This window comes from Salmo salar, chromosome ssa03, assembly GCF_905237065.1.
Source record: "Salmo salar chromosome ssa03, Ssal_v3.1, whole genome shotgun sequence".
NCBI classification, from domain to species: Eukaryota; Metazoa; Chordata; class Actinopteri; order Salmoniformes; family Salmonidae; genus Salmo; species Salmo salar.
In genome coordinates, this window is record NC_059444.1 from 72,776,117 (window position 1) to 72,803,446 (window position 27,330).

The 27,330-nt window shown below is 41.7% G+C and overlaps 3 protein-coding genes and 1 long non-coding RNA gene across 9 annotated transcripts; 2 read left to right on the forward strand and 2 right to left on the reverse strand.

Annotated features, from left to right (window-relative positions):
* Positions 1-475: 475 nt before the first annotated feature.
* On the forward strand, positions 476-4,222 carry LOC106601592 (uncharacterized). The gene is made up of 3 exons (XR_001328035.2): positions 476-1,054; positions 2,346-2,581; positions 2,758-4,222. It is a non-coding gene; the product is annotated as an uncharacterized lncRNA (long non-coding RNA).
* LOC106601590 (proline-rich protein 14) lies at positions 3,373-16,763 on the reverse strand. 4 transcript variants are annotated; one of them, XM_014193902.2, is made up of 10 exons: positions 16,439-16,731; positions 15,515-15,684; positions 15,234-15,369; positions 15,066-15,137; positions 13,143-13,186; positions 6,298-9,645; positions 6,060-6,207; positions 5,803-5,915; positions 5,610-5,678; positions 3,373-5,485 (listed from the first exon to the last, which is right to left on the reverse strand). In XM_014193902.2, exons 2-10 carry the CDS (start codon positions 15,610-15,612, stop codon positions 5,161-5,163), a joined length of 4,353 nt encoding a protein of 1,450 aa, XP_014049377.2. In that variant the 5' UTR covers positions 15,613-15,684; positions 16,439-16,731; the 3' UTR covers positions 3,373-5,160. The 4 variants fall into 4 exon arrangements, with proteins under 4 accessions (XP_014049377.2, XP_045571262.1, XP_014049381.2 ...); XM_045715306.1 differs by lacking the exon at positions 15,515-15,684; XM_014193905.2 differs by lacking the exons at positions 3,373-5,485; positions 5,610-5,678 and having other exon boundaries at positions 5,887-5,915; positions 6,302-9,645; positions 16,439-16,763.
* On the forward strand, positions 16,227-22,848 carry LOC106601591 (sesquipedalian-1). 2 transcript variants are annotated; one of them, XM_014193911.2, is made up of 4 exons: positions 16,227-16,293; positions 21,135-21,243; positions 21,487-21,793; positions 21,902-22,848. In XM_014193911.2, exons 2-4 carry the CDS (start codon positions 21,163-21,165, stop codon positions 22,339-22,341), a joined length of 828 nt encoding a protein of 275 aa, XP_014049386.1. In that variant the 5' UTR covers positions 16,227-16,293; positions 21,135-21,162; the 3' UTR covers positions 22,342-22,848. The 2 variants fall into 2 exon arrangements, with proteins under 2 accessions (XP_014049386.1, XP_045571319.1); XM_045715363.1 differs by lacking the exon at positions 16,227-16,293 and adding an exon at positions 20,662-20,879.
* cd2b2 (CD2 antigen cytoplasmic tail-binding protein 2) lies at positions 16,974-19,877 on the reverse strand. 2 transcript variants are annotated; one of them, XM_014193901.2, is made up of 7 exons: positions 19,570-19,592; positions 19,259-19,334; positions 18,917-19,049; positions 18,411-18,568; positions 17,746-18,325; positions 17,541-17,626; positions 16,974-17,295 (listed from the first exon to the last, which is right to left on the reverse strand). In XM_014193901.2, the coding sequence occupies exons 2-7, from the start codon at positions 19,331-19,333 to the stop codon at positions 17,185-17,187; spliced, it is 1,143 nt and encodes a 380-aa protein (XP_014049376.1). In that variant the 5' UTR covers position 19,334; positions 19,570-19,592; the 3' UTR covers positions 16,974-17,184.
* Positions 22,849-27,330: the final 4,482 nt, after the last annotated feature.

Consider the following 27,330-nt stretch of genomic DNA (forward strand, 5'->3'; position numbering starts at 1 on the left):
GAGTGACATCACTGTTGAAGAATGCAGTCTGGTAGTCCCCAAGTACTGAAATAAATATTCCTTACCTCTGGGTCAGAGAACAGAGAGTAGTTTGGCGGAAGTCTTGAAACAGGGTGTGCACGTTAACTTAGACTAGAGTAGCAAAACAGTTGACCAATAACAGAGACCTTGAGAGAGTGGGCATGTCTCAACACATAGTTATCCAATTACCTAAATCATTCTCACTTACGATGGACCAACAATATTGGGAATTGTATGTGTGTGTATGAAACAAAGTGTGCATTAAAGGTGTGAGTTTAAAAGATGGATACAGGGGGAGACAGACATGAATACAGTGTCATAAAGATACTATTAACATGTACAGAAGAGGATAAGGAAGGACAGAGTACATGAAACCAAGCTGTTTGTTTTCCCTCAAGGCAAGGCATGTTTTGACTCACCTATGCAAGTTTTCAGGAATGTTGCACAGAGAGAGAGAGAGAGAGAGAGAGAAGAGGAGCTAAGAGGCACTGTATTCCATAACATCGTGATTGATAGAATAATAGAATGTGGAGAACCAACAAGTATGGTTGAAGTGGAGGTAGAGTGTAGTTAGATATAGATAAAGGTAGGGCCTGAGCGTGTGGGAGGGAGTGGGACGACAGAGGAGATTAAAGTGTGAACAGTGAAGGGGTGTGGAGGTTTCACACAAGAAAGAGTTATAATCCGCTCCCAGCCTTCTCCTTTTTCAGACACCACTAACTTTCATGGTGACCACAACCCAAACCTGAGACTGTAAAAGAAAGACAGACAGATTGCTCAAGAAAATATTATAAACAAGAAATATCTGGATAACCTTTGGAAATGTTAACTCAAGTCTTCACGAACCTGAAGCCACAACCAACTAGCAGCTGTGATCATTAACTAAATCCAGAAAGGAAAATAAATCAAAGAAAAGATCAGCTTTCTTCTTCAAACCTCTGTCAGCCGTCATAAGTGAGGATTTCAGTTTGACTGGAGAGTAGACAGAGGCATACAGGGCTGTACTTTCCCAATCAAGATCAATCCTGGACTAGTAAGTCAATTATTATCTGTGATATTTTTATGGTGTGTCATATACTATTGTTTCATTTCAGAAACTGTGTGCTTTGTTAATCCACAAAAATGCTGTTATGTTGTTCTGTCTGTGATTCCCTTTGAGAATGAGTGTATGAGACCATATGGGAGAAGAGCTTAGCAACTCTCATTCATTGCTTTGAGTAATCAGGACTTTACAGACACTCCCAAGTTATTTCCCTAAAATACTTCTCCTTTATGATCAGTTGATGAGGAGAGCTCAAGAAAAGCCCTCAATGATGTTCTGTTGCCAAAGACTGAAGGGAGAGACTATTACAATATAACTATTCTTCATTCATTGATATGATCTTTGCTGTAAGAAGACATATCAAGTTACTGGAATTCACCAGGTCAAGTCTGAAACTGGGACAGGAAAAGGTTTCTCATGTTAACATTACAGCAGTACGATAATGTTGATGGTATCTAATGACATTTAACACACTTAAATGTGATATACACTGAGTATAAAAAACATTAAGAACACCTGCTCTTTCCATGACATAGACTGAACAGGTGAATCCAGGTGATCCTTTATTGATGTCACTTCAATCAGTGTAGATGAATGAAGGGGAGGACATGGTAAAAAAAAGCCTTGAGACAGTTGAGACATGGATTGTGTATGTGTGCTATTCAGAGGGTGAATTGGCAAGACAAAAGATTGAAGTGCCTTTGAACAGGGTATGGTAGTAGGTTTGTGTCAAGAACTGCTACGCTGCTGGGGTTTTCACACTCAACAGTTTCCAGTGTGTATCAAGAATGGTCCACCACCCAAAGGACATCCAGTCAACTTGTTGGGGTGCATCTCAATACAAGGAAGGTGTTTGTAATGTTTGGTATACTCAGTGGACATACAGTCATAACATTTCCCTCTTGCTGTTTTCTTTCTCCATGACTAATGTTATTACTCTGGCATATATTCACTTGCACACTGCACAGTGTAATCATTCCAGTTCTTCAGGCTCCTGTTTGATAGATAGCAATGCATACCTCATCCCATGGGGCATAGCAGTGTTTTGTCTGTGGAAAGTACCCTGGCAGAGAATGAGCATCTCAAACCATTTTTGTTGGCATGTCAGTGAAAGACTATTACAAACAAACTAATTTAGTTTCAGTAAACTAATATCCTACATCCTTTATGACAATGTCACAACTGCAAATAATACAGTACTATCAGACTTGAATAATTGTATTCCCTTGTTCTGCATTTGATCTATCCTCTGAACTCTCTGCTGCATCTCTTTTCTCCTCAGAAATGTCTGCCCAATCAGCAACGATGGAGGACATTCCACTGAATGCTGTCCCAGGGACAGGTGAAATGACAGATGCCCAAAATGACACCACCTGCCTTCAAGTGATCACCTGCTGTGGTCATGACCATACTGTTCCCTCCTGTGCCAAGGACAGGGACTATAGGAGACTGGCCATTAGCAGCATCATCTGTGGACTCTCCTGCATTGGCATTTTAGCTTTGGTCAACTCAGTCAAGGTCATTTCAAGCTTATTCTTTTTAACTGTTTTTGGAAACATTCTGTAATGTAATAAAAGGTGTTGCCCCTTTAGGAACCATCTTGGTTCTCAAAATGTGCACATCTAGACTTAAGAGTCTATATCTAAAATATGAGTCATATCAAATTATAATGTACTCCTCTATCCCTATGACAGGCTCGAGAGGCAAGGAAGACGACTCCAGAGAAGGCTCAACAATATTCCCAAAAGGCAAGAATGTTTGGGATCATTTCTATTGTGGTGTGGGTGGTGATTCTGGTTCTCAGCCCACTACTATTGGTACTGGTGTCATACCTACTCACTCTGATAGACTGACCAATTCCCAGGAACCACCAAGGTGGATGTACTGTACCATAAGGATGGCTACAGGACAGCGCTCCAACTTCTTTAGTATTGATCTTGGACCGCCGTGACACTGTGAGGTGGGAACAGATGGAAAAGCACCTCCAGTGACTCAGGGAGACTCCACTGTATACAGCCTTCCTGAGTATCACTCTGATAAGGCTGTCTTGCTGATAAGGATTTACAAAGGCACCTTTAACTTCCTTTTGTGACAATCTGGAATTTATCGCTGGAAGAATGGTTTATAGTTAACATTCAAGTGATACCATAGCTATAAATACATCATAAATATTAAGATATTTTGACATTTATCAGTAGCCCAACCAGACTTTTAGCACTTAGAGTTAGGACTGTAGTCAAACTACCTTCTTCCTGAATAAGAGGTCGGTTCGGAGACGAGAGATGAGCAAGGGGACACAAAATAACTACTTGTTTTTGATATAGCATTTAATGGACACGGTTTATTTGCTGACATACATGAGTCCAAGACTGTATGAGTATAAAACAGCAGATTTAAAAAATCCTGTATAAATTCTAAACAAACTGTGAGGCACTATACAGGGGCCTGACTCCAAAACACTCCCATGTCCACCATCTGTCTCAACCTTCACATGTTACTTTTACCATTTATGATATGCAACATCAACTTTATTTTTTAACAATGTTAGATTTCTATTTAGCTGTGAAATAAATTATTTGTATATGTGAGGAACTAACTATGAATGTCTAATTATAAAGGACAGATTGTGAACTAGGTATAATTAAATCAGGGCAGTGTTTCTGATTTACAGTAATAGTGAAAACTGCCTTTGGTTTTAAATACCAAAAATGTACAATACTTCATTTTGGTTACATTACCATTTCTACATTTACTGTATTCATGTTATTGCATTACTTTATTGTATTTTATATTTATACATTGCATGTTTTAAAGGATTTTGTAATTAAATGAAAATACATTTACATCAATTTGATCTGAATTAAGCTCCTTTTCAGGCTATTTGCCTCATTTGCATTAAGTTAATATAGCTACAAATACCTTTTACTTAATATGAAGTCACTCTCTAGCTGTAACAAGAAATGCATACAAATACATTTTTTCAATACAAACCACACAGTAACGAGAAATATTTTCAGAAATATAATTAGAACAAAACATGTGATGTAATAGAAAAGTAAATTGTATATACTAGCAATTTTCAATTAAATGTTGCTATCAAAACAAATATTACAATCCACAATGATACAAAACATTACACTAATTGCATTGATCAAAATATTCATGCTAATGTTTCCATAGAAATACTCATTTGTGTCATGACGTTTATGTTCAGTTTTACACAAGTAACAATTCTACATAGAATTTTTTTACAAAAATGTATAAAATGGACAATATACATTTTATTTGCTATAGTTATGATCCGGAGGTGAAGAAAACAATACAATGTAATGTGTATACAAGGCAAAAATTGGCAGGAATAATCAGGCAACAATTAAAGGACGTCTGTGATTGTCAGAACCAGAAACATTTTCTTACAGCTGTAATTTGGCCAAAAACAGAATTCTTAACATTCAATGTATCTTGAAAGTAGCTGCCATTCGATGTTAGTTGCCAATAACAGGTTTGCACCTACAGCTGAATTGGGAATTAACATCTGGAAAATTGTTTGGCTAGTAAGAATCCTTACTTGAGAAGTATGTGCATACAATAACTGCTGTGTAAATATACATTGATGTCAATGGATAATATCCACAAAGACTTGAGTTGCATGTGGGCTTCCAAAGTTATGATTCAGTAGCAAGTGATTAATAAAGCAGAAAGTGTTTAATAATGATTAAAAGGCTGAGGCATTGGCATATTAAGAATGCAGATTATCAACAAAACTGAGTGCAGAAATAATAGCAGTTTTAAATACACAAACACTTATGAACTCACTGACCTAAACCAATGATATAAAATGCATTACATCCATAGATAATCAAATATTACAATAACAGTATATTCCATATCGTTATCTACAAATAGTACACAATGAAAATACAAAAATTCTTCAAATATCATTTTAAATGACTTAATGGAAGGTAAATAATACACCCCCACAAAAGAAAAACGTTAAACAATTACAGAAGATGAGGACGAGCTTGATGTTGGATGGAAGGCAATGGGGCTGGGCAATTTGTAAATGTGCTTTTGTCTACCCCTTTGATTGGCATTTGTCAACAGATATTCTGGTCAAAAGCTAACCAGGAATCCAGCTGGTCAAGCTTGGAGCAAAGAAGTGAATCAAGCTCCTGCAGATTGAGGGTGGGGTGATCTTTAGAAGAGGGGCAACCCCCGCGCTTGGGCCTTCCGAAAGGAGAGCCAACACCAGCTTTCCTGGGTAAACCACCACCTGCCCCAGCACCAACAAGTGGCTTCCTTGGCTTTCTGGCCACACCAACCTCTGGGAACTCCACAAAACGCTTCATGCGCTTCTGACCAAGGAGGGAATAAGACCCATCACGTCGACTGAGTGGCACCTCAAATATGGTCTCCAGCCGTCTGGGACGAAATAAAAACAAACACAGAGCAAGGAAGTTGTTAATGAAAGGAAAGTTACAGTCAATCATTACAATGATTACATGTACTATAGGATGAACAATAAGATGCATGAGTGAACAGTAACCTTTCAGGGGGCTTGGTGAAGTTTTTATTAGTGTAGACTTCCTCCAAACTGAACTCCTTCTTCTTCACCCTGTTGGAACACATAAGAGATTAGTTGGGGTTTTTGTAATCCATGTCATCACATTTTACGAATACAAGTAGCAAGTTTACCATATACACACAGATACACCATCACACACTTCAAATACACATACCTGATAGGCTTGGGCAGGCCCATGGGTGTGAGGTTGTGGAGGAGTTTGGGTAAGGCTTTGCGAATTCGAATGGATGACACTTTCCTTCGTTCCTCATGTTTGCCGGTTTCCAACTGTGCAAACACCACCACAGTGTTACCATGGTGAAGGTGGGTTAAAGCCAGACTGACTTATCTACTCATCTTCGGAACTAATCACATACTGTATGTCATATGAAAATGACATAGTTCACATTCAATATTACGTGGTGAGTGTACCTTAATTTCAGAATCTGACAATGCTTTTTCCTCTCTCATCCCTATGGCTTCGAACTCATTCCTGAAACGGTTGCTGTCATCCACATTCTCCCCGTCCTCCTCACGCTGCTGGCTTGTCTCATTCTCCAAGGGAATCTTTGACAATGCACTGGAAACATGGTGGAATTAATCATTTTTAACTACCGTAATCAAAAAGGAAAATATGTATTTTTGAACAAATGACAAAGTGGTGTTTTACCTACAAAGGGAGGAGACTGAAGCAGAGGATATGTCTGAGGTCAGGTCACAGGGGTCGGAGCTGGAGAATAAGTGACGTACAGAAGAGCAGGATGGTGAAATGGAAGAGGAAACACTGGAGGGGGAAGAGGAGGTATCATGACTGCAAGCACTACTAGTGGCAGCTAGACTTCCTTTTTGCAATTTCCTGGAGAGGAAGGCCAGGGGGCTTGACAGGAAGCAGGAGGCCCAGACAGAGATGGAAGTGGAGAGTGGCACACTGGGTAACAGGTGGTAGGACGGGTTGCCCAATGAATAGGACCTTCTTGAGGGGAACACCTCCTTACGCAGGCATAACGGAGCCATCTCCCGCTCAATTTCCACACTAGAGACAGTATGACGGCGTGGACGTTTGGACGGTGAGGGAGGAGTAGGGACAGGAGGAAAGAGGGCGGGGTGGAGCCGGGGTACGGAGAGGATCCTGCCGTGCAGAGAGGTGGTCCAGTGGCTGTCATGGTGGAGGAGAGCAGGGATCTCTGGGCAGGAGTAGCTGCGCAACAGACGCTTGTTAAGGGTGGTGTTCTTATCTAATGAAAAGTCCATCTGCTCACCAATCGCGGTATTTCTCTCCTCCTCTTCTTCCTGCCCCCTCTTCCTAATCACAGGCCTGTGCTTCCTACATTGAGTCGCTGCTTTCTTTGGCTTCTTTTTTTGCCCCCTCCCCCTGAGCCTCGTCTCAGAGGGTACAGGCAGTTCAGAACACTCATCCTCCTTCCCCTGCTCCTCCTCCATCACCTGGTCAACAGTCTCGTTCTGGCCAAGGTTAGTTGGTTCAGAGGCAGTGGAAAACACTTCAACATCAGAGTCCATTGCCACATAATTACCTTGCATAGCCATAGAATGTTTCACTATATTTTTGTTCAGCTTGATTGAACATTTGGGATAAGTTCGCACAGGCCAAGTTCTCTTTTTATCTTCAACTGTTATTTGATTAAGTTGCAGGGACTGAGTTGTCTCGTTATTGTCCTCTGTGGACGGACCTGCCCTGACTCTCTTACGTCCACCAAGGGGTTCCACAAACCTCTTATCCACCTGTAACGCATCACTGACAGACATTTTATTAGATCCATTCCGACTCTTCTTTGGGCTCTTGCTAGAGTCAGACCCACTCCTTTCTGCTCCCCAACCTGCGTCTTTGTGGACAGCCACCACTGCGCTAGTCTGTAATGTCTGTGTAACGTCTGAAGATCTAGAAGCTACATGGACATCTTTGCTGGGCTTCAAAGAGTGCAAGTGATCGGCACCAACATCAGTTAGCCCTGAAGATGTGCCAAGCTGTTGGGTTGAGCTTGAGTTATGAGACCTCCTGGATTTATTTTGTTTCGGTGGTTTTAGTGGACGACTCTCTTCTGAAGTGATCTCATTCAACTTCAGACACTTTTGTTGATTTTGAGATGACGCCACTTCAACCACTGGGGAAATCTTCCTCTTCTTACAGATGTATTTTTGCTGATTTTTGGATGCCGTTTGAGGCCACTTCCCCTTGATATCCAAGTGCTGCTCAGAGACGGGCAGTTCATTATTTTCTTTCATCAAAGCGGTTGTCATGGTAGTTACCATTTCCATATTACATGCTGAACTAGAGTCAGTGTCACCATAACTCAAGGCACTGGTCATACCCCTACTATTGCTGGTTGCTATGCTGTTGTCACACAAATTGCCATTACTGTGCTCTAGTACACTCCCATTACTTGAAGCGGCCATTACTGTGAGAGACGTATTTTTCTTAATACGCCCACTTCGACGTCTACCTTTGTCCTTCATCACCTCCATCAGAGGTACATGTGTTTCAGAGGGTTTTTGAGTGGTTTCAATGTATACGGTAGAACTCTGGCTAACCCGAAGCAGCACCCTACTTTTAAGAGACTGAGATTTAGAAGTTGCACACGGTTCTTTTCCAACCCCCGGCTGGACAAGTTCTACATCACTTGCGTGCTCTACCGATGTTAATGTGCAACTTTCTAACTCAACATCTACCGTGTCTTCTTTTGTAACCTCTTCACATCGCTCTCTTTTCGTCAGTTTCACTCTTTTCTTTTTCTCTGCGTCTCTCTTGATCACTATAAAAGGAGTTGCACTGCATCTCCTCTTAACTTCCTTTGCTGAGCCTGCCATATAGCCTTGCTTTCCTTCACACTCATCTATCTGCTTTTGAAGACACTGACTGACTGAGGCACAGTTGTTCAGTGTTGTGTTTACAGGTTTTCTGGTGCTTTTCCGGATTGACATATGTGACTGGGAACCACACACCAACATGTTTCGGTCTTGAGGCAGACCAACAGCTTTTATGCTGTCATCATCTGCCTGGCATAGACTCTCAGAAGGAGTATTGTAGATAGAGGAGGATAATGGACTAGATGTTTCACTGTCAATACAGTCCCAGATTTTGTACTCTACATACGATTTTCTGGCAAGCCGTTTAGCCTTGGGCTCACAGATTCCTACTTCAGCTGGCAAACTAGAGATGCGGTCTGCTTCAGATGTGTTAATTGCAGCAGAGGGACTGCTCTGTGACGCAGCTTCATTTAGAAAAACACTTTTTCGGCGCAATGGTCTCCGGTGAGCCCCTGTCAAATCCACCTGCTCCTCCATTTGAACAATGAGAGACAGCTTGGACCCACATGAGGAACTTGAGGGGTCAGGAGGTTGAAAGGACGTGGAAGAGCATGAGTTGAACTGGGACTCCGTTGATTCAGAACCACACTTGATACTGCTTCTGAGTAGAGGACTACGCTGCATACAAGGTAATGAATCATTATTATTGGTCTCCTTTTCTGAGCTGTTTGACATACGGGTGTCCCTTTGCACATCTCCAGGTAGCATCATATTTCGTTTCCCCTCAAGAGAAAACTCATCCTCTTCTGGAGTGCCGTGGGTTTTTAGATCCATGCTGAACTTTAAGTGTTTACGAGAGGCAGGGTCATGTCCTTCTCTTCCAGCTTCAAAGTGTTGCACTGTGCCAGAGGTTAGCTCATACCCAGGTCCTTGTTGGTGAGAACTATGAGAGGCAGAGGAGACGTCTACATCTGGTTCAGGTGGGGAGCCATTGGGTTTGAAAAGTCGGACGGGACTCATGACAATCTGTGTGAAACTGGCCATCTTGGATTTAAACGACTGAAACAATGGGCCAATCACCCATCGCTTCACAGAGGTCGGGCTTCCAGGGGGCTTTACACAGCCAACCTCTTCATCCGCCTCCATGCTTGATTGGTTGAAATCATGTTCAGTCTTGCCAGTAGTATTTACATCTAAAGTTAATGTGGAAGAGGATGGAATCGCTATGTTATTTGAGCCTTTCGTGTCTTTGTTCCTACAATGGAAAGAAACAAAAAAAGAACACATGAACAGAGAAAAACAACACTATTGTACAAAATACAGGTATGTTTAACAAACTACAATTAGGTGTAATGGTATTATTCATCCAAACTAAGGCTAGGCACCACCAGCTTGTTTTTATGAATACTTGTGAATGAATCTGAACCAAATAATTCCCTGACTAGTACCCCTACCTTAAACTACAGTTGGGGATATGAAGAGGTTGAACGTAATCAGACAAGCCTTCCCCTAATCTGAAATGTTAACTCCATCCATTTCCCTTCATCTATTTTTCATCACAAAAGAGATCAACCTGGCCAAGTGAGCAACACCATCCATGATCACTGATCTCACGAGGCAGGTTTCCATTGACCCAGGTTTATTTGACAAAAGCAATGCCGCAAAAAAAAACATTAACATGTAATCAAAAACAGCAGCTATAGGAGAAAGTTTCTAAAGATCGACAACATTTGTATCCGTTCGACAAGGGCCGGATTTTTATTTTTGTTAATCTTTATTGCAACAAATGCTGGAAATTATTTTTTTTCAGAATAAATTATTGCTGAATAACTTAAGGTACGCGGGGCACGTGATGTCATCACCCAACTATAAAGCACCGTTCAACATTTAATTCTAAATGACTACTTTTTTCTAAATGTATTATTCAACTATGAAAATAATGTTTCTTTGCAGGATAAGATTGGTCTTGACTTTCAAGAAAGCCTGAATTGCTTCGCCTTGCTTTTCTGGTTGGCTGGATGCAAGTTTCACCATCCAATTATTTCAGATTTACAGGAGTGTAGGTTTCACAGTGGCACATGAGAATTATATGAGAGGTTCCCTAACTTTTGGGGGGAGCGACCCCACCATGTAAATAAAGTGATAGAATCAACAGCCAATGTTCACTTTTTTTTTTTATTGGGACTATGACAGTCTATTACAAATCTGTCAAACAGTGCTTTTCATATTATTTAAATCTGAAGGAAGTACGGTTTGAAGTGACTGAAATGCACCAGAAAGGTATTGGGAAGTTCAAAAGACCGGCAATCATTGTGTATGATCTTTTCTGTAGAAAATACTATCATTGGTGATGTTCTTTTCCTCCGAGTCTTATTTAGCGCCTGGTCTTGTCCACTCTGTTCTAATGAGTCCTGCGCGGCTTGTGGGCATTGCAGAGGGAAACAAAGTTGCATCTTTCAGTGATGGAGTCATATTATTTTGTTGCTTAAACAGTTCAAAAGATTTCACCAAATTTGTAAAAAAAAAAATGTACAGAAACCACTGTTTATTACAACTGCATCTACAGTGAGGGAAAAAAAATATTTGATCCGCTGCTGATTTTGTACGTTTGCCCAGTGACAAAGAAATTAGTCTACAATTTTAATGGTAGGTTTATTTGAACAGTGAGAGACAGAATAACAACAACAAAACATCCAGAAAAACACATGTTAAAAATGGATTTGCATTTTAATGAGGGAAATAAGTATTTGACCCCCTCTCAATCAGAAAGATTTCTGGCTCCCAAGTGTCTTTTATACAGGTAACGAGCTGAAATTAGGAGCACACTCTTAAAGGGAGTGCTCCTAATCTCAGTTTGTTACCTGTATAAAAGACACCTGTCCAGAGAAGCAATCAATCAATCAGATTCCAAACTCTCCACCATGGCCAAGACCAAAGAGCTCTCCAAGGATGTCAGGGACAAGATTGTAGACCTACACAAGGCTGGAATGGGCTACAAGACCGTCGCCAAGCAGCTTGGTGAGAAGGTGACAACATTTGGTACGATTATTCGCAAATGGAAGAAACACAAAAGAACTGTCAATCTCCCTCGGCCTGGGGCTCCATGCAAGATCTCACCTCGTGGAGTTGCAATGATCATGAGAACGGTGAGGAATCAGCCCAAAACTACACGGGAGGATCTTGTCAATGATCTCAACGCAGCTGGGACCATAGTCACCAAGAAAACAATTGGTAATACACTACGCCGTGAAGGACTGAAATCCTGCAGCGCCCGCAAGGTCCCCCTGCTCAAGAAAGCACATATATATATGCCCGTCTGAAGTTTGCCAATGAACATCTGAATGATTCAGAGGACAACTGGGTGAAAGTGTTGTGGTCAGATGAGACCAAAATGGAGCTCTTTGGCATCAACTCAACCCGCCATGTTTGGAGGAGGAGGAATGCTGCCTATGACCCCAAGAACACCATCCCCATCGTCAAACATGGAGGTGGAAACATTATGCTTTGGGGGTCTTTTCTGCTAAGGGGACAGGACAACTTCACTGCATCAAAGGGACGATGGACGGGGCCATGTACCGTCAAATCTTGGGTGAGAACCTCCTTCCCTCAGCCAGGGCAGTAAAAATGGGTCGTGGATGGGTATTCCAGCATGACAATGACCCAAAACACACAGCCAAGGCAACAAAGGAGTGGCTCAAGAAGAAGCACATTAAGGTCCTGGAGTGGCCTAGCCAGTCTCCAGACCTTAATCCCATAGAAAATCTGTGGAGGGAGCTGAAGGTTCGAGTTGCCAAACGTCAGTCTCGAAACCTTAATGACTTGGAGAAGATCTGCAAAGAGGAGTGGGACAAAATCCCTCCTGAGATGTGTGCAAACCTGGTGGCCAACTACAAGAAACATCTGACCTCTGATTGCCAACAAGGGTTTTGCCACCAAGTACTAAGTCATGTTTTGCAGAGGGGTCAAATACTTATTTCCCTCATTAAAATGAAAATAATTTTATAAAACATTTTTGACATGCGTTTTTCTCGATTTTGTTGTTGTTATTCTGTCTCTCACTGATCAAATAAACCTACCATTAAAATGATAGACTGATCATTTCTTTGTCAGTGGGCAAACGTACAATATCAGCAGGGGATCAAATACTTTTTCCCCCTCACTGTAGCAGCTATCGGAGGTTACTGATGTAACACCGGTTCTATGAACCAAGAGCAATTTGATTTATTTTTATCTCAGAGTTTCTCACGTCCCCATTTTCAAATCAGGCGACCCCACATGGGGTCGCGACCCCTAGTTTGGGAAACGCTGTATTAGAATGTGGCAAATAGTCAATTATTTCATTCTATACATGCTGGCTTTTGAAGGCCACACAAAACATGAAACAGATGGTCGGAGGGCATACAGGCAGTAACCAATTTATTCATGCGCAATTTGCCTAACTGGTTAATGGAAAGACTTCAACCACTTCATTTTTATTCATTTTTTTTAGGCGTGACGGTATTACACCCAGCTGTTTTTAAATCGACACAAAATAGTTAATTGGAAACGCACCGTAGCAGGCAAATGTTGCATCTATTTTCTATGCGAACTTGGTAAATGTTGACAAAAATCACTTGATAGGTTAATGGAAACAGCCACTGACTCAATCAATTTCTCCACCCATGGTAAAACACTTAGTTTCTAGACATTTGAACAAATCAAGTCATATGCACACAAAAAACATTGAACTTCTATGTAAGTCATCATACTCACTTAGACATTTGACATTCTGATGCAACATTGAGATCCAAACCGCTCTGCAAAGTAAGTAAATATTTACATCATAAACATATCCATATAGTGTAATCCCTTTGCCAATAATTGCCTCTGCCTTTATCACGCATAGTGACCATGAAAAATAAATAGGTTATTAAAGATTTTAAGCAACAACAAAAAATGTGTTGTTTTTTGGTTGCAAAATGGCTTTTATAGAGACAGCGTCAATCTGCAATAAAACTGATTGTTAATGTAAACATCACTGAGGATGTCTGGCTAGTTAGGTCAGTCATGTTTGCAGACACCAATTATTGCTCCTTGCTGTGCGTCTCTAAGATGCAGCAGACCGTGAAAGAGGATTAATTTACATCTTTCTACTGATTACACCACGGCATTGTGTAGGGCACTGTACTACCAAAACACAGTGCACTAGGGTTGGGCCATGTCTGGAAGGACACATGGTCCTGTCCAAATGTCGTTGATATACGATCGTATGGTCTATTTTCTCTCTCAGGAAGGGGGGGTTGCAGAATGATTTCCAAATTGGTAGGGCTATGTTTCTCATGTACATTAAAAAACCTCAGATAAAAGTTATATTAACCTGCTGTGAACCATCCAGAGGTGTGGGGGTAAATGGGAGTCAGAGGGGCGGGGGCACTCAGGGAATCCCTGCCGATGTCACATAACTTATTACCGGCGCAGGTGAAGGCACGGGGGCAATTACGCACAGGGGAAAAAGAGAACAGTGGGAAACACGGGAGGGGAGGAAGGAACGGACAAAGAAATAAGGAGAAATATAGAACGAAGAAACCAGAAACGGACAGAAGAGGACATCGAAAGACAAAGAATGGATTAAAAGATGAAGAACATGAGTGAGTGATTCCCGTAAACGCTAGTCAATGCCAAGCTATGCCACAAAAGAGACAATTAAATTTTTTGATTATCGAAAGGCTCATTGGTGTGTAAGTAAAGTGCTCTGAACCGAGCTAGGATTTTGTTTCCTTTCTTGAACCGGCCGAGAGCCATTCTGAACATTAAATACATCACTTATTTTTGCAACTTAAAAACCTGACTCTTCCTCTGTTTACGCCACCCCTCGCTAGCGCATAGATCGGAACCCCTCTGAACTGATCACACTACCTTTTAAAAAACTAATATTATAGCCGTACCAATCGTAGGCTATTGTTATTTCATCTTGATCACCTGGGTAAGCGCATTTGCGGCATTCTTCCATTAGGCTACATTCCAACAGTAGACCACCAGCGAAGGGAAAAGGTGAGAGGAGAGTGCGTAGATGGAAGGAGAAGGAATTATACATCGAGCAAATTGATGATGCTGTTTGTATGTGGCTGCTATGAAAGTGAACCGTGTGTGCGGGTGATCCTGGATGTATTCATTCCGCTGACTCTGTTGAGAAACTTTTGTTAAACGGAAGCAAATGGAACAAAACATGTATAAACCTACCTGAATTTGTCCAATTGAAACTCTCGTTTGCAACTGTTTGGACAAATGATTACACCAAGATCTGCTAGATGCAGGCAAGTGTGCAAGGCGGTATTTAATGTGTCACTGTCTGTCACCTTGATAACTACAATTTGTTGCACAGCCTGTGCACCTACATTATAAACTTTAATTCGTCGGCTACGTTGTAGCAACCTCATGATAGGTATAGGGAAAATCATGTGGAAGTATCATGTAGTAGCCTAAACCTATCGATGTTATATTGAGCTGGGTGAAAGGAATATGAATGACAGTGACCCAATATGCTGTAATAGAAACAAGGCCATGCTCATCAAAATGTAATAAAAAATTGTCCACCCTAATCTTAACCAGCACCGACCACCACTGATGTACAGACAGATTATCTAGAGTGGATACAGTAGAAAGCGGCCCATGCACAAATAGACATTTATTGCATACCTTTTTTAGCGGTTGTTTGCGGGGGGGGTCAACTCTCATTAGCTTTACTGACAGGGACTGAGACACTCGCATCTAAGGATCAGAGAGGAATTAACTGATTACCAAACAAGACCCTTTTAAGTAGCTTATAATATCTAATAAACCATTAAGACTTAAACATGAAACTACCACACTGCTCTCCCTCTTGGCAGGGGATGTATTTTGTCTGGACTCCGCCACTGCGTCTTTGGGCTCCTGCTTCTTCGGTGTCTTCTGAATGCGCCCACTCCTCCTCCTGTCACCAGGCTTTTTTCCATCTTCACAGCTGTGGGAGATGAACAGTTATGGTTTGGACTCTTCACCAGTAGCTCTCAGTAATTGCGATGGTGGTTAAAAACATGGGTTTAAACAAGCAAGAATATAAATACAATAGGGGAAGAGGAAAGCAAAAGGTGCCTGGGGAACTATACCTGGGGGTGATGGAGGAAAGAGGGAGAAGGTGGGGTGGAGGTTCGCTGTGAGGGAGATTACAGAAAGGGGTTGGGGGAACCTTGGCATCTCCCTCCATTGGACAGACTATTTAGGGGAGCAAGTCAGGGAACTAGATCAACATCCTCACTCTCCCCCTATCTGTCTTTCTCTGTAAAGACAACATAAATAAACATGCTGGACATCAACATAAGGGAAACATTTGATAAACATGCTTTTATCTCATTTTCAAATTAGGTAGGCACTGGCTTGCTTGCTTATGGTATATGTTCAACAATTACACAGTAAACATATGTGCAAAATGTACACAAATGGAAAGTGTTAGCTAGCTTGTGCTTTTATTTTCATCCAGCTAACAACACATATACAGGTCACCTTCCAGTTTAACCTTTCCAGAATGAACAATAAAACGTGATTTGATTCGTTTTACCTCGTCAGCTAACAAATACGTGAATAAGCCACTAATAGCTACCCGTATTTGATCAAATGCATATTTTTTGCCTCCTATTGACAATATATCATTTTCATGCACTCTCTTTTGAACAAAGCACATTATTTGTGTTGTCATGGGGATGGTACACCGGTGGAGGCCACTTCTACAAGAGCTCGTTATTCGTTAACTAGTGGTAGATCTGTGTTGTGCATATCGTGAACTTCAATGCAATAGCCGGCTAAGGTCTATGTGGTAGTCAGCTAGCTAAGTTAGCTTGGTAAAGTCGGGAGAATGCAATCATTTCAAGGAGGATAACGCAAAATGAGGGTAGGGTGAGTATTAGTAGCTAGCTAGCTAACATTAGCAAATGTGCTAACGTTCGCAGCCAGCCAATGCACTGCTGCGATAACGTTAGTCATAAACATTAAAAATATTCATATTTTATGAAGCCAACTTTAAGTAGTAAACTTACCTCACCGCCCCAATTATTTGCTAAGAAAAATATGACGTTTTTCTATAATTGTGTACAGACATCTTTAACGTAAACACGACGCAGGACGGCGCCCAAGTTTAACCATTTCACAAACGTCCGTTCATCATCAAAAGTTCCACTGGCACGCCGACCAAGAAACCAATCAGAGGGAAGCTTTCACATTGAAGAAATCCCCCCCAGAAAACCTAACCAATGAAGGAAAGCTATAAACGTCTCTCAACCAACTGCATTCTAGTGAAGGGATCTTGTTAGGTAAGGACGGCCAACAGAAGTCAGAAAGCAGTCTTTGTCCTCGAGTGATGTACATTAGAACCAATCAGAAAGCCAGAAAGTAGCTGGTTCAGAAGCCAGTGTAATACAAAATATTATTTTAGCATATTTGTCTAACTGCTCTTAAAACCAATGTTGTAACACTGTGCACTATATAGAAACCCCAAAAATATTTTGTAAAATTATTTAGCAATGTTTCAAGACCTTGCTTGTAGGCTTAGCAGCAGACAAGAAATAGACAATATAAAATACCAATTTGTTTATTTTAAAACAGGAAGGCTACATACAATAAGAGATCAGATAACAGAGAATTTGGATGTGTGTGTGTGAGCGAGAGACTATGATTGGTATTTATTAGGATCCCCATTAGCCACTGCAAACGCAGCCGCTACTCTTCCTGGGGTCCACATGAAACAACATAATACATAACATTATTAGTAAAGAACTGATCATGGTCATGTGTAAAGATCAAAGTCTAGTCTCTTGGAATTGTAGAACTGAGCGCTTCCCTGTTCAATCCTCCTGCAGTAAACACCATCTTTGAAATAGCCCTCATCCACCCAACCCTGAAAGACAGAAAATAGGGATTACTGGACAGAACCGGCCTGGCCTTATCCAGTATAACCAGGTACAGGACCAAGGGAAGATGGAAAATAAACTGTGTGACCACCAGAAATACAGACCAGTAGCAGAATGGCAGATACTGTTGATGTTCCTACCCCTAGGACAGTTACTAGAGCAGAAGTGCAGATACTACTGCCCTTAATGTATTGTCCATTATACTGTAATAGAACATAGATAGAATTCAAACCTGCATCTGCTGACTGCTGAAGGGGCCGTAGAGTTCAGAATTCTCCTCTGTGTCCCATTTATACTCCCACATCACCTCATCACTCACTTAAGACAAACAAAATATGTTTACACATACATCACAAAAGTCAACAAAAATTGCACCTGTAATAGTAGTGTAAATGGTTTGGAACCAGCTGACCGCACACCAATTTACTCTCACTAACCTGTCTCATCATCCTGATCCTCTTTGTCCGGAGCTTTGACACTGTGCTTCTCGTCAATTTTGTCTGCAAACATGTCAAGCTCATCTTCTTCCTCCTCCCCATTTTTACTCTTCCCTACTGATTGCTGCTGGCTCTTCCCTTTCAGTGTGTAGGCCAGTTTTTCATACGTCTGCTGGTATATTTCAAACACCCCACTCCCAACCAGTCTGTCTGCCAGTGCCGTGAGCCTGTCCAATTTTTCGGTATCCCTATTTGTTTCTTCTGCTTTCCCGTTCTCTTCCCTCTGCTTTCCCTTCTTACGCCCACCTAGGCCTCCAAGCCGGCGAAGCCCTGCGGCAACAGTCTCCCCAGGTAATAGCAGCTCCAACACAGCCTCTGTGAGCTGATGCTGGCTGTAGGATGCCAGGGGGTCCTCAACTGGCTCCTTTTCTTCTTCCATGTCTTCCTCTTCGTCACCGTCTGCCTGCTTCTCCTCTCGCTGTTTCTCTTCTTCTGCCTCATCTTCATCCTCCACTCTCCTCCTCCTCTTGGCTGCCAGACCTTTCTTCTTTCGTTTAGTAGGTTGCTCTCTTATTTTCACCTAAAGAGCGAGACAAATACATTACTGAACTGTGTGTGACATTTCTGCAGTGAACAACTAATCAAATAACTAAAGACACAGTTACCCAGTCAATGTTGTCAAGCCAGTTGTCCCTGATCTCCTCATCCTTTTTGACGTAGTAGTTTCCTTCAGAGTCAAAGTGCCCTTCTTGCATCTCCTCATCCAGATTAAAGGGTGTGATGGGAACTCCCTCGTCACAGTCAATTGTTGCCCCCTCCTGACCTAAAACAAAACATGCACTTTTAGACATTAACAGGTAGACTCAGCGATATGACAGATGCAAAAACTAAACAGCATAGTGGATCAATTTGCCTAACAGCTAAGAGTGTTGAAGCGCGACGCTCAACTTCTCCGCTGATTTGGTCCTGTGGCTACCACGTTGTACAGGGTAAGGCGAACCCATGCACATGCGCAAATACTGTGTGTGACTGTGTGAGAGGGAAATCTTGCGTCTCACTCATCCCAATATCTGCGGTGCTGCTTGTGGCAATGCCATTTCTCAGAGTTTACCTTTAAATAACTGGAGGGCCAGGTCTCAGTTATGAAGACAATCAAATTGGTAAGACAAACCTTCCACATCGTCACTGGCCAATATGTTGTATTTGCTGCTCTTATCTCCATCATCTTCCTCGTCCTCCTCGTCACTGTCCAGAGAATGTTTTCCTTTGAACCTGGAGCCCGGCCCAACCACGTCCTCACATAACTGGCGAGATCCCAGGTGAGATAAAGCAAACTGGTCAGTATAGAAAACCCACAAACAAATACCTCTAGCTAACACAAGTAACTGAAAGATTCTTACATCAAAAAGCATATTTGTGTTGGTCAGATGTAATTCTTATGTCCCACTCTATGCTGTTAAAAATTAATGTAGCACTATACTTAAGATCTGAGAACAAGTGTTTGTGGCAGCACCTTTTTCTTTGGAACGTCCTCATCCAACAACTCTCCACCATCGCCGTCCCCAAACGTGACTTTCCTTTTTGACATGCTGTTGATGACAGAAGAGAAAACAAATCTAAATGTACATGTTTGTAGTATACATGTCTATATATTACTGTACTATAATGAAGCAATCTTCTTAGCTAACTACTGCGCTAGTTAACGTTAACTATTAACGTTAGCGAGCTAACTAACGTTAGTTAGCTAACCATTTACTGAAGCTTTTGAATAAGTATGTTATCAATATTTAAGCGACTACACTATTCCACGTGACGTTAACTTACGTGATACGATTATCTCCACAATAGTGTGACTACTACAGCTATAGCTAGCTAAATTAGTTTTGTTTTGCCAGCTGACTAACTTACAGTACTAGCAGGTACCAAGCAAACAACAAGTGCAGAGTTAGTAAGTTACGTTAAAGGGGCGTAAGTTAGCTAGCTTCACAACACATGGCATGCATCTGAGGATGGATAATTTAAAAAGACCAAAAATACAACATGTATCCTTCATGCAGATAGCTAAAGAAAACAAAAACTACCTTGCTAGCTACTAGCTGTCGATATGAAAAGTTTGCAAGCGCCATTCAACTAAACAGGAAGTGATGTCGAACCTGATGCGTACCGTCTGCGGCGTGTTCAAGAGGTGTCACGGTCTCAAAGAGTTCTCTAAACAATTCAAAACGTTCAGCACCAGAACGGGGTGTATTCAGAGTGTGTTAGCTTCGAAGTGTTTAAATGTTTTGTAACGTATCTATCTCCATGCATGGCCATTTCATGGGGGGGGGGGGTTATTAGCCTCTAGAGATCAATTTATTGAAGGCCAATGACACTCCTCCTTTTCTTAGGAGCCTTGTGTTGTTAATATGTTCAGGTAAGCCACATAGTATTTTTATCATCTTTGGGCTTCTATGATTTCAGTGCCAGCACAAGTTTTCCCTTAGTCGCGGTCAAATAACTCTCATTGTTCCCTAGTCCTTTTTTGTTTTTATTGTTCATAAAAATGCTTAATTTCAATAGGTAAAAACTGCAATGATAAAGCTCTGTTTAAGTGGCTCTGGCCCTCATTACCACTCATGTTAATGTAGTGGTACTATAGGGTACAACTAGGCCTTAATGAGAGGATTCATTCTTGCTTATGAATCAATCACCAGAGGAAGTAAGGAACATTTAATCAACTTCAAGAACACATTTAATACAATTTGATATAGTAAGACTTTTTTCTAAAGCATCACTAAGGAAATTAACTTAACATTTTACACAGAAAAGGGAAGTGAGGAAGAACACCCCCTCAATGTATACTATCTGGGTAGTAGGTGTGGACTTAAGCATAGAGGGGAGAGAGAATATTGTGTGTCAGGGTTTTGTTTCCAGGAAGTGGGTTGAGTTATTTATATTTCAACACTTGTCCTCTAGTACCCATGGGAGGACCTGTGTTCGTAACCTGAAACTTTATATTTAAACATTGTCTTATTCTAGATGTGTTGCGGTGAACACAAACTATTGTGGGAATTAGACTGAGAGGAACAAGTGAAGGTTTATGGCAGAAAATCTAAAACATATACAATTGGATGGATAGAGAGTGACCCTGAGAGGTAAGCTTGGATGACACATTACTCCTCCGCTAGACTGGCAAGAGATAGAGATGGAAATTGTATGTAGATTTAAGATCATTGTCATAAAGAATGGACTAGTTGAAAACAGGACGATGGCAACTGGTTACTGACAATGTTGCTTTACTGGTGAAAAAGAAAGGAGGTATTATGACAGACAAACAAGGCTCAAATGTTATGTGTCTGTACTACTGGTGCTGGATTGATATTATCAAGGATGCCTTTCATCCTCTAAAGGATCCTGTCTTTGTTGGAGAACGTTGTAATGAAGATCCATGAGAAGATTTTAACCCATTACCTGTCCTGCACCTCACCGATAGATAAAGAAGGATATCTCTACAAAAAGGTATTGTAAAACTTGACAGACACAAGCAAGAGCCAAATTACATTATATATCACTGACATAAATAGAACATTGAAATGGAGGGCTTGTATAATGGCACTAATTTGGGTAAAATTATCTCTGTATTTATCTATTCTCACTCTTTATTCTCACTTCCCGTCATCAAAAATATTGTTACTTACTCCTCCCTTTCTCCATCTTTCATCCCATCACCCTGGCATCCTCCTCTTACACATACCTCATCAGAAAGAGAGGACCTCCTCCTACCAGAAGCGCTGGTTTGTCCTGAAAGCCAATCTGCTGTTCTACCAGGAGCGTCCGGCAGATCGACACCTGCTGGGGGTTATTGTCCTAGAGGGCTGTGCTGTCCAGCGCTGTGAGTCTGAAGGAGGATTGTTTCCCTTCTCCATGGTGTTCAGAGGTTCAGGGCTGAAAACCTACAGGCTTGCTGCTGAGGACCAGCTGGGCCAGGAGAGCTGGGTCAAAGTCCTGCTCACAGCCAGCCACTGCTACCTTTCACTGCTGGTCAGAGACCTGGGGAAGCAGTACGAAGGTGAGTGTGTGGAGAAAGTGTGGTGTGTGTTTCTATTGTTGTATTCATGCTTCAAAAATATGTGTTCCTTTCCTGCCTCTCAACCTGTATTTTTTTGTCACTAAGCAGAAGCTAAACGCCAAGCTGGACCTGCTGAATCCCATCAACGAACCACTGTGACTGGTCCAGGCTCAATGTGCCTTACCCAATCCATGACTTACCTGAACTCATGCTCCTCCTCCTTCCTCATGCCAGGACCAGTGAGGAGAGAAGGGGGAAGCCACAGTGCCAGTAATGTATTACAAGCCCCTCCAATCCCCAGCAAAGTGATGAATAAGAGGTCCCCTAAGCATTGGCCCAAGAGAAACGCACATGTCACACCGATAAATGGACCAGCACCACCATATGGGGAATGGCCACAAGTGGACTTTGATCCTCTAGAGGATTTCACCAAGCTACATGATTACTATGGAGAGGAGGTGATGCAGCTGAGAGCTGATTGGCTGAGGAGGAGGCAGGAGGAAGAGGAGCACATTGAGGAGGATCTCATTGACCTGAGTGAACACTGACCCACAGAGATCAGACAGTCACCACTCTGGTTATTTTGATGAGGACTTTGGTGTGAATGCCAGTAATCTGAAATAAGAAAGTGACTTTATAATTTGAGGAACTAGAGCATTAAAGAAGAACTCGTCACCTGTGTATACGTCATGATGGGATTATAGTCCTATGAGGTTGATGATGAGCTTCAAAATGTCTTGTCACTAAGCAGAGACTCATCATCAAACTCATAGGACTATCACCCTTAGTGGTGTTTCAAACAGCCGGATGCATCCGGTTCTCAGGGATACAGCCCTGATGTGGGAACTCTGCTCGGGAGTTTCTTTTGCGCCTGCTACGTTAGGTTATAGGACTATAATCAGCTCATGCTGTATACACAGGTGACTGGTTCCTCTTAAACACTCTAGTTCCTCAAATGATAGTCACTTTCTTATTTCAGAGTCCTGGCACTCCTACTGGTTTGTCTGTTACTGTTTGTAAATTATCATTAAAATCACTGGTATATTTTCTAGGTATTATTGATGGTGAGTGTGAAGCTTAACTTTCTGTCAGCAATCAGGGTAGTTATGCAATATTGAAGCAAAGAGCTTCCAGTCGAAGCTCGCATCCACTACAAGACCATGGTGCTTACCTACGGAATAGCAAGATAAACTGCCCCTCTCTACCTTCAGGCTATGCTCAAAACCTACACCCCAATCCGAGCACTGCGTTCTGCCACCTCAGGTCTCATGGCCCTCCCACCCCTACAGGAGGGCATCTCCCGATCAGCCCTGTCCAAGCTCTTCTCTGTCCTGGCACCACAGTGGTGGAACCAGCTTCCCCCTGAAGCTAGGACAGCAGAGTCCCTGCCCATTTTCCACAAACATCTGAAACCCTACCTCTTAAACAGTAACTTAAATAAACAGTATCCTCACCTCGACCCCCCCCCCCCAAAAAAAAACAACAACACAGCAACCCTTCATCAGTGCTTGACCCCCCCTTCCAGCTCTGCTTTTACTGATAGCTATGTTATTGAGGAAATATGTACTTTATATGCCTGTGATATGTGGTTGTCCCACCTTGCTATCTTAAGATGAATGTACTGACTGTAAGTAGCTCTGGATAAGAGCGTCTGCTGAATGACTAAAATGTAAAACGTAAAAACATCCTTGTGATGTGTTAAACATCATATATATTGATGTGTTGTTACACACTGTCAAGTAAAGGCTTCACATCCCTCTTTAACAAAATAATAAGTTACAGTGCAGCACTATATAATTAGGTGTATATCCTTCATGTTAAATGTATCCATTATTTTTACAAAGCTTGATGCAGCTCAACCATGCTGTACCACCAGAGGGTGCTACACACACTAGCTGTGAATTAAACCATTCATGTCCACTGATTAAAAAGTGTGACAAGACTTAGTTTAATTCAATCATAATATTGTTATAGAAAGAGACATTAGTATCAAAGAGCCCTCTCTGGTATTGCCCTGATGGGACATCCATCCACCAGCCAACATGTAACACATTCAGTTGAAAAACCAAGAGATGAAAAGTGAGCTAATATTAACAGGACCAATGTAGTCTCTCATGACAGATGTGAGATTTGGATCTGGGTTCTGAGATAAGGATATATGAGGATTAATATAATGTACACTAGTGAGACACCAGTGGTAAAATAAACAAGTTACATATTTAAGAATATCAGATCAATGGATCAAACTGAAGTTCACACCCAGTGGCAGGTATCCTAGCAGTAAAGAGCATTGGGCCAATAACCCAAAGGTTGCTGGTTCGAATCCCTGAGCTGACTAGGTGAAAAATCTGTGAATGTGCCCTTGAGCAAGGCTCGCATCCATATCTGCTCTGGATAAGAGTGCCAGCTAAAAGTCGAAACTTTAACCTTTTAAGTTGAAGTGTGAAAGTGGTTTTCTATGTTCGTCTCAAAGATGAGACTTTGGCTTCACCACATACCAGAAATTCAAACCAGTCATCTAGAATGTGATAGATTTGTCGAGGGGAGCGTGGAAGTGTGTCACCTTACACAAAGCACATACATCTGTATATTAACGTCTCCTCACACTGTGACAGGATATAAACAAGCCATAAGGTGTAACCCAGGGCTGTTCAATTCCGGTCCTGGAGGGTTGAAACACTTTGTTTCTACCTGGTAGTTAATCGCACTCACCTGGTGTCCCAGGTCTGAATTAGTCACTTATTAGAAGGAGAGGATGAAAGCCAGAAGTATTTTGGCCCTCCAGGACCGACATTGAACACCCCTAGTAACCTGTCTTATAATAAAGTAGGCTATGTGCACTCTATATAAGGAAGTATGGGGTCCTGTTACGGAACTGTGTATAGATAATGTATGGTACAGCATATGACCAAGCATCTCTGAATGTAACTTCCCTGGTTAAATAAACTAAAGGATAATGAAAAATAACTTTACATTCCTGTGTGACCATGGCAATAACAAGGCAGATCAGAGGTCATAGAACAACACAGACAACCGACGGCAGGTTACAGGCCCTACCATAGTCTCCCGAGACTGGGGAAGCTTCTCACCTGTCTGGTGGCACTTTGGGTTTAAGTTGATTCAAATAAAAAAATAAAAGACACCAGACTGGAATATATAAAAACAACTAGATGAGTGGATGAACTATGGATGGACAGTTTTACAATTGATGATGAGTGGGGGGGCAGACAAGTTTCTTTTGCTATTTTGGTCTTTCTCAGCTGTCCCTCATATATATTCTCCTCAGAGCTCCTCCTGCACCCTCAGTCCCCCTCCCTGTGATCCCCTCCAACATGGCATTAGGAGTGAGAGAGAGCTGTGTGTGTGTGTGTGTGTGTGTGTGTGTGTGTGTGTGTGTGTGTGTGTGTGTGTGTGTGTGTGTGTGTGTGTGTGTGTGTGTGTGTGTGTGTGTGTGTTTAACTATCCTTCTGAGTCCACAAGGAAAAATGCTATTTTAGGCTTACGGGTTAGGTTTTGGGTTAGGGTTACAATTGGGGTTAGGGTTACAATTAAGGTTAGGAGTTATGGTTTGATATGGGTTTAAGGTTGGGGGTTTAGGAATAAAGTTAGGGTTACGGTTAGGTTCAAGGTTAGGGTAAATCGTCTTTAGGATGGGAATCAATTATTTGGTCACCACAAGGATAGCAATATAAAACTGTGTGTGTGTGTGTGGGGGGGTGGCACTATGAAAACAAATGAAAGTGTGTGCATCACTAAAGTAGGATCCCTAATAAAACCTAGGAGGAAAAAGGGCATTGGTCAGAAGTTAACAGTGCCTGAAGTTTCTTGGGTTTTTGTCAAAGGTTAACAACCTGAGGTTGGTTTTAGGGAGTATAGTTTCTTTAGCACTCCTGATACTGATGGTAAAACCTCTTAACGGGACCCTTGTGCTAATCGAATTAGCAAAATAAAAAACATCCCCATAAAAATGTCTGTTAAGCTTGAGATATCTGAATTGTTTTGGGATGGGCCGCGTCTCCAATCCATCACATTCGCAGATGTCGGCCTTCTGCATCTGCAGTGGAAAGTGGTGGAGCCACAGCGGTGTTTGTCAGTCTTCTTGCAAAAATGTCTGTAGCATCCAATTAATATTACCCCACCATCGAAAGCTGTGACTCTCATGAACACCTACAAATCGTTGTTTGGCTCTACGACACCCACAAACCTAACAAGACTCGTTTGAAAGTAATTTCCTGAGCTTTCTTGTATCTCTCAGATATAGGACAGACACTATAAAACGTACTTCCTTTTTTTGCCATGTATGAATATATTATTCAATGCGTTTCTATGGGCTAATAGCAAAAGGCCAAATTCAATGTTCCATCAAATAATAAAATACTGTATCTATACACACATTACACAGGAGGCTGCTGAGGGTTGGATGGCTCATAATAATGGCTGGAACGGCACGAATGGAAGGGCATCAAACACACAGAAACCATGCGTTTGATACCATTCCATTTAATCCGCTCCAGCCATTACCACAAGCCCGTCCTCCCAAATGAAGGTGCCACCAACCAACTGTGATACAGTATAAATAACCAGTCAAAAGTTTGGACACACCTACTAATTCAAGGGTTTTTCCTTTATTTTCTACATAATAATATAGATAATGCCAAGAGAGTGCAAAACTGTCATCAAGGAAAAGGGTGGCTGCTTTAAAGAATCACAAATATAAAATACATTTTGATTTGTTTAACACTTTTTTGTAGAAAATAGTAAAAATAAAGAATAACACTGGAATGAGTATGTGTGTCCAAACTTCTGACTGGTACTGTATATACAGTGCATTCAGAAAGTATTCAGACCCCTTGACTTTTTCACATTCTGTTACATTACAGCCTTACTCTAAAATAGATTTTTTTTAAATTATATCCTCATCAATCTACACACAATACCCCATAATGAAAATGCAAAAACAGATTCTTAGAAATGTCTGCAAATTTATACCAAATAAAAAACTGAAATTTAACATTTACTTAAGTATTCTGATCCTTACTCAGTACTTTGTTGAAGCACCTTTGGCAGCGATTACAACTTTGAGTTTTCTTGGGTATGACCCAACAAGCTTGGCACACCTGTATTTGGAGTTTCACATTCTTCTCTGCAGATCCTCTCAAGCTCTGTCATGATGGATGGGAGCGTCGCTGCACAGCTATTTTCAGGTCTCTCCAGAGATGTTTGATCGGGTTCAAGTCCGGGCTCTGGCTGGGCCACTCAAGGAAATTCAGAGACTTGTCCCGAAGCCACTCCTGCGTTGTCTTGGCTGTGTGCTTAGGGTCGTTGTCCTGTTGGAAGTTGAACCTTTGCCCTAGTCTGAGGTCCTGAGCGCTCTGGAGCAGGTTTTCATCAAGGATCTCTCTGTACTTTGCTCCGTTCATCTTTCCCTCGATCATGACTAAAAACATCCCCACAGCATGATGCTGCCACCACCATGCTTCACTGTAGGGATGGTGCCAGGTTTCCTCCAGACGTGACGCTTGGCATTCAGGCCAAAG

What these genes read in the sequence shown, in the direction of transcription:
- LOC106601590 (XM_014193902.2), bottom strand. Translation starts at nt 15,612, where the DNA reads ATGGAGGGAGATGCCAAGGTTCCCCCAACCCCTTTCTGTAATCTCCCT. An exon ending in CCAAGAGGGAGAGCAGTGTG is followed by an intron (nt 15,138 to 15,233) that starts GTAGTTTCATGT and finishes TCTGATCCTTAG; the next exon opens with ATGCGAGTGTCTCAGTCCCT. An exon ending in TCAGAATGTCAAATGTCTAA is followed by an intron (nt 9,646 to 13,142) that starts GTGAGTATGATG and finishes TTTCCATTGTAG; the next exon opens with GAACAAAGACACGAAAGGCT.
- cd2b2 (XM_014193901.2), bottom strand. Translation starts at nt 19,333, where the DNA reads ATGTCAAAAAGGAAAGTCACGTTTGGGGACGGCGATGGTGGAGAGTTG. An exon ending in GGCTTGACAACATTGACTGG is followed by an intron (nt 18,326 to 18,410) that starts GTAACTGTGTCT and finishes CTCGCTCTTTAG; the next exon opens with GTGAAAATAAGAGAGCAACC. An exon ending in TCAGCAGTCAGCAGATGCAG is followed by an intron (nt 17,296 to 17,540) that starts GTTTGAATTCTA and finishes TCTGTCTTTCAG; the next exon opens with GGTTGGGTGGATGAGGGCTA.
- LOC106601591 (XM_014193911.2), top strand. Translation starts at nt 21,163, where the DNA reads ATGAAGATCCATGAGAAGATTTTAACCCATTACCTGTCCTGCACCTCA. An exon ending in AAGGATATCTCTACAAAAAG is followed by an intron (nt 21,244 to 21,486) that starts GTATTGTAAAAC and finishes ATACCTCATCAG; the next exon opens with AAAGAGAGGACCTCCTCCTA. An exon ending in CCTGGGGAAGCAGTACGAAG is followed by an intron (nt 21,794 to 21,901) that starts GTGAGTGTGTGG and finishes GTCACTAAGCAG; the next exon opens with AAGCTAAACGCCAAGCTGGA.